We start from the raw sequence: 11,555 nt of genomic DNA on the forward strand, positions 1-11,555 counted from the left end.
GAGGGCCGCCTTGTGCCCGGCGCTGCCTCGGAACGGCGAGGAGGTGCGTTCAGGAACGGCAGCGCCCAGTCCCGCAGCCCTGCCGCGGGGCACCGTCCCTCACGGAGGGCACCGGGCCCGTGAAGTATAAAGTCTGCATCGCGGTTTCCCTTTGGCATCGGTGCAATTAAATTCAACCCAAACACGTGTGGATTTAGGTCAGACCTATTTTCCAGAAGCACATGAAGCTTTAGATGGAGTCCGGGAGCTGGCAGGCGATGAGCCGTGTCGTCTGGACCACCAGAGCAGTGCTGTGGCCAAGTGTATCAAAGGCATTGGTTGACCCGGAGCAGCTGCTCTTCTCCGTGTGTGACTTGAGAACAAGATCTAGGTCCCCAGAGGGCAGGAAGGTAGGGCTGTCCAGGCTACCACGCTCCTCTCCCTAGAAAGAAATCTAAATTATGGCAACTAAGTGCTGTGGGAAGCACACTTGGTGTTTTGTTTCTACTTTTACATCTATTGTTATGTTTATTCATATTCTATTTGGAACAGACATCACATATGCTTATTTCTTCCTTTACCCTGTAGCTAAGTATTTGTAAGAGATTCTAACCAGCATGAGCACTTCCTGAAGGATCCATCCCTGATATTATGCAGTGGTTAATTGCGATTATTCAAAACTTCTGCATACTTTGTTATGAAATGCATGTGTTAGCAGTTCAGACACCACTCAAATGCAGTCTTCTGCTGTAACCTGCTGTGGCACTTGAATGCCAGTTGCCAAGTATAACCACTGCTCTCTGTGTCTGTAAAATAGCAGTAAGTGCAGGCAGCAGAAAATAGGTCGGTAATAATTTACCGTGCTAGTCCACTTCAAATGGAAAGCATCTAAAATGTATAAAAATTCTAATAAATGACCTATCTTCAGCAATATTGGGCTTATATCTGCCTTGTTTGCCCAGAACCTATCAGGAACAGCTTTAAGAATGTAATCCTCACAGCACTTTTCAAGAGATATTTTCCGAGTATGTCTAGTATACTTTGCCTCTGTTAAGCTTATTTCTTTCAGGACAGGTATATATTAAAACCCCTGCTTCCATGGGAACCAAATACATGTATAAAACAGAATTCTTCCTCTTCCCTTTAGTGGATTGATTGGGATTGAACTATTTAGGAAAGGAACCATCTATATTCACAATCAAATGGGAAAAAAAAAAAAAAAAAAGAGAGAAAAATCCTAAAAAGGAATACATCTGAAGAATCCATATCAATGTTAAATGTGTTGCATGCATATTTGTTAACAAGACTATCTGGAATGACTTTTTTAAAGAATGGAATGGAACCACTGTTGTCATCTAGCTTCAGTCCTGTATTCAAAGAATCTTCTTGGTTTGTTACTACAGCTACCAGTGCATTTAGGAAAGTTTATTAAATCCCAGAGAGTCAAGACAACCTCCCACTGTTAGTAAATTCAAGGTTAGTGAAATAGGGAGACAAACTCATGCTTCTCTCTTTTGTAGTATCTTTGTATCTTCTTGGACGTGGTACTGGACAGAATTCTGCTCTGGAGGGACTTTCTCTCACCTACCTAGTCACACTGAATGCAGTCAGTGCAGCTAAAACTTCCTTGGGTAATTTATTGTTGGTGACATTGGACACCAAACGCATTGCTGCTATATCATGCTATCTATCCTGCTTGGGATACTACTTCACAAATGATATGAAACATTGCTTTTGATTTTGTATTTCAGTCAGTAGAGTTTAAAACTAAAAACAAACAAACAAACAACACGACTTTCCCACAGTTTTCAGTAAGCAGCAAGACCTGGTCAGCTTTGAACCAAGGGTCAAAGTATAACAAACCAGCAGGATACTGCAGTGATCCAAGTCTGTTAGGTACTAACAATATTTGCCCTGTTACACTGCCTTGTGACTGCACTAATTAAAATGCAGATAGTCTTTAGCTCTTGAGTAAACCTTCCCTAAGAACAGAGAGCAGAGCAAGCGCAGTTCACTTCACAAAGAGATGTGGTTGGTTAGCTGCTCAAATGAGAGTTACTACCCCATGAGTCATGTTAGGACTCCACCCACTGTAGTCCAATCATGAGGCTTTCACACAAGCCTCAGGACTGCCATCAGAGTCTGTAGTTCTGCTGGGTGGAACGGCACTAAAAATACACTTCATCCTTACTCAGAGTGCACAAGGAGAGCAGCAGGTTCTTCTGCTAGAGTACTTGAAAGAGCAGCGTGTCCAACAATTTTCTTCACTGACATTTAAATCCTTAAGATTAAAACCGCCCATTCCAGATTTGTTACTAATAGATGGCATATGTTCACAAAATCATACACTAAAACATTACTTCCTCTTTGCAGCAGACTTAAGTGTTCTGCCAAGAAACTTAATTGACTCAGCTGACAATGCAGACTTAGTGACCTTCATCCCAGCATTCTGAAATAACCAGCAAATGAAATTGTAATTCTAGCAGCAAGGATTTTAAGTATCCAATTGCAAACAGCAAATTTTGTTTGTTATTTTCAACAACACTGAAAATTTAGTTTTATTTCCATTTTCCAAGGCTTAAGCCAAACACAAAGATGTTGCTCATGTCAAAGGTGAATCTCAGGACACAGTGGATCAGGATGACACTTGGATATTCACAGAGGATGTGACAAGAACCACAGTTAAAATAGAGAAGACGGGAACTAGCATGGCTGAGGCTAAAGGACTTGAAAGTGAGCACAAAAGCTTTGTTGAAAAGGGTGTTTGTAGAATTCAGCTAAGTTGGCCTGGATTAGTTCCAAGTTTTTTCTTGACTGAGAATGGCACAAAAGTTGGGAACAAGCTAATGATACCTGCTGATGAAACTGAAGTGTCACCAGCACTGAGAGCAATCCAAACCAGGAGAAACAGGGAGATCATCATAACCTCTAGATTTTCTAATTAAAAGCTGTCACAGTACCAGGTCATGCATTTAAATTAATAATTTCCATAGTAACTTGGAGTTCAAATGACAACAGTGGTGATTAGGATGGTGCTCAGTCACAGTAAATGACAGACACCAAGAGGTAAACAAGGAATTTATAACAGGAAAGTGCATTCTTATATCCATTCATCTACACACTGATACAAGTTTTTATCAAGTAGAAAGACTGAAATTAAGATAAAATGTGCAGCTAGGTAATCATAGATAGTTCAGCAGAAGAGCAGATATAGTTCATTATGTTTAGTGTAGCAAAATGAAGGCTGCTGTATGATGCTATCTGTAACAGTGTATAAATACCAGGAAGAACATGAAACAAGCTTCAGTAAGGACAAAGGAGATATATTTAGGTGAATTTAAAACAGATTTTAAGATACGGTTTGTCAAGACAGGAAAGAACTGGAATTGTGCTTCAGGAAGCCCCTCCTAAGGTAAAGTTAGGGAACCAGAGAAGATGACAACAACACAGTGGCTGTTAAGCGTACCAAAACTAGAAAGACAAACTTCTTTTGGTACCCAGAGAAACACCACGTAGTATTAACTGTTTTGTTCAGTCACATGAATTTAGAATGTCAAATTTTAATTGCTTTTTAGCTTAGCCAGCAAATTAGCACTAGCACAATGCAGTCTGCAAGGGCTCTCTTTGGACCTTAATCTAATCCTACAGTCACCATCATTACCAGAATTGTTCTGTTGTGCATCATCAGACCTAAGCACTTTACAGAGTCATAAGAAACTTGGCTGTTGCACACCACCTATCCAAAAGCTTCTACTGAAGAATCACCTTCATGTTGTCTGCAAGCTTTACAGCACAACAGAGCACACAGGGAAGCTAATTAGCCACATATCTCCGATTTTCATTGTGGTACACAGCCTGAGGTTCTATTGTTGAAACTGTAATCAGTGAAGAAATGTTCCTGCAATTTTTAGGAAGGTATTTCTATTTAACAAAGTTCATCCTGCAAGTATTGGTTTTGATAAGCAAAACAGAGTACTCTCGTGCTTGTGGGGCTTATATTCTCTTGCTCAAAGAGGCAAACAAGCAATTTTATTACACTAGGAATCAGTCAGAGCAAAGGATAATGTCACTGTGCTTGTTAAACTGCAGGTTGTCAGAGGTTACCATCCATGCTCATTGGAAACGAGGTGAACACAAGGTTGCCTTGCCTCATCATACTGCTGAGAGATGCTTTGGTGAAACTCCATCCCTATGTTGCAGCTGACTTGGATTCTGTGTCTGAGAAGGCCTGGCACAGCAAGGTGGACCGATTTTATGTATTTCTGTAACTTTTCTAAGCACACGGTACATCCAAAGAGAACAAGAGAATCAGTTGTAACTGTAAACTCTGCTCTGAATATTATATATATTGAGGAAAACATGTTTTCAGAGAGAACTTTGTGCTCAGGTAACAACTCAGGATCAGCTCTGTCTAAGCTACGACGGCATTAATATAATTAAATACAATACATGGTGTATATAGACGGATACCTGGAAAACTATCTGGACTATTTTAAAAATGATTAATCAGACTCTTAAAAGCTAGACTTTGTCAAAGCTGTTTGGAGGATTGAACCCTAAACAAACAAACAAAAAAGGAAAAAGTCCCCTCATAGATCCAAGATCTCAGTGATGTACAAATAACAGCAAATTAAAGCTTGAAATCCTTGGTGATGTTTCTTGACTCCCAAGCTTTCCCCACCAGATTTCTAAGCAATTTCAAGTTTTTAGATATAAGATCCCATGAAATGAATCGATAGAAGGCCTTTAGGATTTCCTGTCTAGATTTTCAAACTCCAAATGCCTCTTTCTTCAGCCTCCTAATAATGATACAGCCTAGGCTTTACCTAGGCTTTACTTTTTAGCCAAGCAAAATGATACACTATGCTACAATTTGCTTGCAACATTGGCCGTGGAAACTTGAAAATTCTTGGTTCGGAGCAAGATTTACAATGTACCATTCATCCAGTACCAGCATGGATGGAATCAAGCATACAGTTTTTGAGTATTTTTTTACTCCAATTTGTTCTGTTTGTTACTGTACTATCTACCATACAAGTCAGCTTATGGACTGTGGGCTTTTCTGATACCTCTACTTTGCAGTACATCTTTCTGCTCAGGAAGTCATAACCTCCATTAGTCACAGTGTTCATCATTAGTCAACAGGTATTTTTAAGGACTGATAAACTGCACAATACGTTTTCTGTAATCATGATCATAAATTGATGTTCTCAAACTTTCATTTTGTGCAAAGCAGCTTCCTAGACTATTAAACTTTTAATCTTTCTACATTAGATCTTTCTTCTCACATATTAATTTCCTGAGATTAGCAAGAATTTATTGTAAAATGAGAAATGAGGGGAAGAATATTATGCTTTTCTTCCCTCTGCTTATTGCAGTAGTTAAGAAAGGCTTATCTAGCTCTGCTGCTCACTCTTTTCCTTCACCCATTTCAAGGCTTATTTTAAAAAGAACATGACCTGAAAATGTAAGTTAATCAGCTAAAGCTCAAATATTGAGTATAAAGAAGGGGAAACAAAGCATTAGACTAGTAAAAAGGAGCTGAGCATAAACATGTTTAATGCTCACAAATAACTTTCAGAAATGAAGTCTTTGCTGTGCCTTCAGTTTTTATGCACCTTACCCTTGTGATCAGAACTTAGAATTTAGCACTGAACAGCTGATGGGATTCCCCACATTGGAACCATGAGTGCAGGATTTAAAGAGATGTGAGCTGTCTCTCATTCTTGGATTATCTGGCAAATTTTGCACAAAGGTATCTGGGAGGAATGCTGGCTTTGCTGGCTTCTCTATGACATTTTCAGTTCATTTATTGAAACAGATGTGTGTGAAAGTGTCAGAAATGGTCATTAGAACATAAGATGAATGATGTAGAAGAGGAGTGATACTGCTAGCATTAGGGAAAACCTCAGTACAATTGAACAGACTTCCAAAGGTAATATTACTAGCTGAGACTGTAAAAAGTTGCAATTTGAACTGGCTTTCCTTCAGCTGAAATTCATTATGAAACAGAAAATCCCCATTTGACAATATCTAAATTTTAATCTCAAAAATTCACTGAAATTTTTCTTCTTTTGCAAACATGAAAACTTCAGAAGGAATGCTTTTCAAACCCTTTCAGCCACATATTTAGTTGCTAATTTAATACTCTGAACCCCCCTTTATGATGGTGTAATTCCATTCTATTTCCTTTCCCAAAGGATCAGATATGCATAGAACTAATACCATAACATAAATGGAATTTGCTGCCTCATACTCCATCAGAGAAGACCATGCACACAGCACCAATTATAGGCCAGTGGCCATTCTGTAGGTCCACCACGAAAAAGTGTACCATGTGCTATGCAAGGTGCCACGATCTGTGTGCTTTAAAACTTTGGGGAAAAATGCAAAGAAAGCTGCCAAATTTGAGATTACTTGCATCCACTCTAGTTTTCTTTCCTGATTCTTTCAAAGGAGGATTCATTATACAATAAATGAGAACAGTCTTCTTCTGGACAGAAGGTATTCTTGCCAATACAACTGAACTTTATTTCAAATAATTTCTTACATTAAAGCTGCACTTTGTTACACAAGTAGATAAACCCAGAAGACAAAATGTTCACTTATTCCATTTTAAAATACGGGCTCATCCCAATTGCGGGAGTTCTATTCATTTCCTAAACCATGTCAGGGATTTTCCAGGGAAGAAGAAATGAAGATGTAAACCGAATTGTTTAGGTAATTAAGTTAAGGTCCAAGGGAATTTGTAACATCATCATGAAAGTGTGTATCTGCTCACTCTTGAGGCTCTTCAAAGCGTAGGGTGGCAGAAGTTTCTTTATAAACTCAGAAGTTTTTCATTGAGAGCAATCTGTGACTGTGTGAGGTTTGCCAAGTAGGTTACCATCAGAAGGTCCTGAGAGAAAAAAGAAAAAAAAAGTCATCAGAAATATTAACAAAGATGATAGCCTGTTGTGGAGATGTGAATTTTTAACGCCAGTAAAGCATTTTACAATCAGCTACTGGAACTATTGCTAGTCCTGAAAGTCCTACCCTAAGGAATGCTTCCCTCACAGGAAGAAAGCGTTGGTATTCCTGGAACATGAAACAGCACTTGTGAAATTTTAACTTTGAGTTCACCAATATTAACCAGGAGAGTCAAAGGGTGTAAGCAAAATTAAAAATTAGTTGTGGTCCTGCAGACGATGGGCAAATAACAGATTCAGAAAGTTAGCTTTCTAAAAACTTGTTACAGAAATAAGGTAGCACAATAAAACCTTGTTCGTGCTCTTAAGTGTTTTGCCATGAGACAGAACTTCATGTCACGCAAAGAAAGCAGGGAAAGTCACCACTTATCTTTAAAACCTATACTGCATGAAGTTTGGTAATTCGTATTTTCCCTGCACTCTAAAAGAAGAATCTGTGCTGCCTTTCAGATTACTTGCATAATTCATATGTGCTTTTAAAGTAATTCTCTCATTTTCCATTGTTTTTAATTATGGTGAGCTTCACCTTCAGCTCTTAAAACTATTGAGACAAGAATGGGCTGTATTTTTTATGACTGTGTTGGTATGAAAAGGTAGTTTTTTTGTGTCTGTATGACATTTTCAAAACTGCTGCTAATACACTTAGAAATAAGACAATTAACTTACATTAATATTGCTGTTCAACATTGTCTCAAAGTCCTCTGGTGAAATCTTCGGCACCTGGTTAATAAGATCCATCAGGAAACGCCCAACAGTGTTGTCAGCAGCCACTTTGCCAGACTATGCATAAGAAACACACTTCAGCATGAATAAAACTCGGCAGAAAAACCCCCATAACAACAAGATGCATAATCTTATATCAAACTTCAGTCTCATAAAAAGTTTGCCTTACCAATACATCCTCTGCATACTGTAGCACCATACCCAGGGTGTCCTGAATCCTGGCTGAGGCTGACCCCACCTGCTGTAAGTCACTGGACAAGCCAATCACTCGATTAGGGCTAAAGCAGGTCTTCATGATGAGATCCACTGAAAGCAAAACCAGGATCACTGAGAAATTTGACTGGCACAGAAAGCAGCTTAAAACTTCAACTTATTGAAGACTTTTTAGAATAGCATCAGGTTCAGTGAGACAGTATAATTCCTCACAGAGTGGTAATTTTACCAGGATTGATAAACAAACAGCATTTGAACAGCGTCACAACAATGGTTAGAACCATAATAGGAAGAAAGCACTCACCTCCTATCCGCTCTGTGTCGTAATAAACATACTTCACTGTCAGTGGTGTGAACATTACCCCCATAGTTTTACCAGGGACTCCCATTGGGGCACTAGGAAAACAATACATAAATTCAGCATGGACATATCTGAAAGGAAATAAATAATTCTTTTCCATCTCAATGATCTCTATTAGCACTAGAGTGTGAACATGAGTAGGTTACTAATTCTCACTAAAATCAGCAATATTAAGACCATGTATAACCGAAGACAGGAAATAAATACAGGCATATTATTAACTGCAAATTTTCATCCAAAAATATTCCTAGCTGGTCTGACGATTATCAGCATGAGTGCATGATGAGTTGAGTACTGTCTTCTTGGTGTGGCTGCCATGCCTGAGAGATGGAATGCCATTCATAGAGACCTAGACAGGCTCAAGCAGTGGGCCCAAGTAAACTTCATGAGGTTTAATAAATCCAAGTGCAAAGTCTTACACCCAAGTCGTGACAACCCCTGCTATCAGTATAACCTGGTAGGTGTAAGGATGCAGCACAGCTCTGCCAAAAAGGACCTGGAAGAACTGGTGGATGGTAAGCTATAAATGAGCCAGCAGTGTGCCTCACAGCCCAGAGAGCCAACCATATCCTGGGCTGCATCAAAAGAAGTGTGGCCAGCAAGGAGAGGGAGATGATCCTGCCCCTCTGCTCTGGTGAGGCCTCACCTGGTGTCCTGCATCCAAATGTGGAGTCCTCAGCACAGGATAGACATGGACCAATTAGAATGCATCCAGAGGAGGGCCACAAAAATGATCCAAAGGATGAAACACTTCTCCTTTGAGGACAGGCTGAGAGAGCTGGGGCTGTTCAGCTTGAAGAAGGGAAGGCGCTGGGGAGACCTGAGAGCGGCCTTTCAATATGTAAAAGGGAACTATATGAAGGAAGGGGCAGATTCTTTAGCAGAGTCTGTTGTGATAGGGCCAGGGGAAATGGTTTCAAACTAAAGGAGGGGAGATTTAGATTGGACAAAAAGACAACACTTTTTAAAATAAGGGTGGTGAGACGCTGGCACAGATTGCCCAGAGAGGTGGATGCCCCACCCCTGGAGACATTCAAGGTCAGGCTGGATAGGGCTCTGAGCAACACGACCAAGCTGTAGGTGCCACTGTTCATTACAGGGGAGCTGGACTTGATGACCTTTAAAGGTCCTCTGTAAATCAAATGATTCCATCTGAAGTTCATTTATGCTTTCAGCGTACAAGATGACACAGAACAGCTTCTGTTTTGAAGATGCACGGTCAGGAAGCAGCATGATTTCTGCTATAAAGACTGGGGCTTTATCCTGGAAGGAGCAGAACTTTCAGCAACCTCTGGGAAGAACAGTGAGGTGAAGCAGAATAGTTTCATTTCTCTATATTTTAACTCCATTATCAATTAATAAAAATGGAAGTGGAGGAGGGGAAGAAAGACTGACCAAGAAGACACTTTCAATTATGTTCTGAGTGCGCTAATAGTATGACTTGTATAAGTAAATCGCTGAGCACTAAGATGCAGTGAATAAAAACTAGCATTCAGACAGTATGATGGAAGTTAGTATAACATTGATGCTAGCTATGCTATTCCGTGAAACATCGCAAAGATGTTCTGAACACCGCTGAGGTTAATTAAGCCAGTTCCTCAACCCCAATGAGAAACCAGCTTATGAAAGGTTAAGGCTTTCAACTTATGTACAGTGGTCAAGACATTCCGGTAGGAAGAATGCTCTGATCTCTGGCTCACAGCTGTGGTTCAGCTATTGCACAATACTGTCCAGAAAGGGACACTATAGCCTGCTACATTCCTTGTTATCCTGATACGATGTGTATTTGTAATTCAGACAGTCTCTGTCCCAGAGTACCTGACATAGGCTTTAATGCTCATGCGTGAATTCTGGAGACTTGTGTCCACAGTGAGGTGGATTGGATTGTGCGCTTCCCGGCTGTAGTACTCGTGGATCAGGACAGAATGTTCTGTGATGTCGTGACCTGTTGCGTACCTTGAATAAAGCAAGTGTTGAAAAATCATTCTTCTAATGTTCAAATGCCCAGCATTTGTTGGTATTTAACAGGTTTGTATTCTAAAACCCTAACGTCCAAGCACTGAGCTGAAGACGCATAGTAAGACTAGTATTTTAACTAGGGCATGTGTAGTCTTATGGCTCTCCTAGAATTATAGGCTGAGGACACATATGCCCAGAACATGCATAGGGCCAGTGCTGTATTACCATCAAAAAGAACGAGAACAGCTGCCATCAGACACCCAACAGTCAGTTTTTTGTCACTATGCTCTGGACCAAATCTTTATTTCCTTGTAAATCAAGCAAATTTGGACCAGCAAAGTAGATCTTAAACAAATGAAACACCTCTGTGCAGGAAGCAGGGCTTGTTCATCTAGCTCCTTCAACTGCTCTGCAATTAACCTCCTGCATGCACAGGAAAGCGACTCTCATGAGAATTGTACTTTGCTTTAGAGGTTGTCAAAGAAGCCAAGAGTTCCGTGCTTGCAGGATTTTGTTCCACAGAAAAGGGCTAGAGAGGATGCCAAAAGACAAACAAAGCCAGCTATCCATGCACAGATGAGTTCTTTTCTTATAACACCCCAGCACAAGTACTTCCACCTTTCCTTAGAGAACACCTGCGTGCTCAGGCTAACATGACTGATTTCCCACCAGGCCTTTGGTACTTTTGTGTTCTCCCTGCAGTCAGTTATCTTACAGATTGTATCACCACTGGCTACATTCGAACAGATGCATGTAAGCATTGCCTAACCCTCTTGTCTGTGATAGCTCTTCTAGACTAACCAAAACCACTCTAAGTCTGCAGTAGCATCTCTTCCTATCCTGAATGACAGCACTTTAAGAACTGCAACGAGAGTTGCAAGACCTCACTGCTGCTTCTGTTTCTCAGCCTGTGACAACAATGATATACCTCAGGTATTTTGAGGGACCTACCCAACTGCCTGCACTTTTTTGTGGACAGAGAACTTACCAGCCCAAGATGATCTCGCTGGGAGACACCTTTTTGTGCAACTCGTACATGTTTTTGGCAAACTCCATATCAACAGCCACCTGGGAAAGGGGACAGAACCGAGTCAGCGGGTGCAGGAGCGCCGACGCCCGGGCGGAGGGCAATGCAGGACGAAGCCCCGCTGAGACAGCTCCCTCCAGGGCCCCGGCCCCCCACTTCGCCGTGCCGCGTGGCCGTACCTCATCCTCGGACTCGTTGTGCGGGACGGAGAAGCAGTTAGTGACCTCCACCGAGTGCTTGTCCACGGTGCCTGCGGGGACGACAGCGGTTAGCGGGGCGGCGTGGGGGCGGCGTGCTGCCCGCCCCCGGCTCCGCGGCTCTTACC

The 11,555-nt window shown here is 41.1% G+C and overlaps 1 protein-coding gene and 1 long non-coding RNA gene across 4 annotated transcripts in view; one reads left to right on the forward strand and one right to left on the reverse strand.

Annotated features, from left to right (window-relative positions):
• LOC116216885 overlaps positions 1-5,145 on the forward strand; it is an 11,465-nt gene extending 6,320 nt beyond the window's left edge. Inside the window, exons 3-4 of one of the 3 annotated variants that reach the window (XR_004160499.1) lie at positions 216-2,712; positions 4,069-5,145. This is a non-coding gene — a long non-coding RNA (uncharacterized LOC116216885). The remainder of the gene's footprint in view (positions 1-215; positions 2,713-4,068) is intronic. The other 2 variants (XR_004160501.1, XR_004160500.1) reach the window with 2 other exon arrangements.
• A 1,339-nt stretch (positions 5,146-6,484) lies between these two features.
• The window catches only part of EIF3F (eukaryotic translation initiation factor 3 subunit F), an 11,519-nt gene continuing 6,448 nt past the window's right edge, over positions 6,485-11,555 (reverse strand). Inside the window, exons 3-9 of the mRNA XM_031554572.1 lie at positions 11,410-11,549; positions 11,192-11,271; positions 10,063-10,200; positions 8,188-8,279; positions 7,840-7,976; positions 7,614-7,727; positions 6,485-6,877 (exon numbers count right to left, since the gene is read on the reverse strand). Of these exons, the coding sequence (XP_031410432.1) occupies positions 6,800-6,877; positions 7,614-7,727; positions 7,840-7,976; positions 8,188-8,279; positions 10,063-10,200; positions 11,192-11,271; positions 11,410-11,549 (779 nt within the window). The 3' untranslated portion in view covers positions 6,485-6,799. The remainder of the gene's footprint in view (positions 6,878-7,613; positions 7,728-7,839; positions 7,977-8,187; positions 8,280-10,062; positions 10,201-11,191; positions 11,272-11,409; positions 11,550-11,555) is intronic.

This window comes from Meleagris gallopavo, chromosome 8 (assembly GCF_000146605.3).
Source record: "Meleagris gallopavo isolate NT-WF06-2002-E0010 breed Aviagen turkey brand Nicholas breeding stock chromosome 8, Turkey_5.1, whole genome shotgun sequence".
NCBI classification, from domain to species: Eukaryota; Metazoa; Chordata; class Aves; order Galliformes; family Phasianidae; genus Meleagris; species Meleagris gallopavo.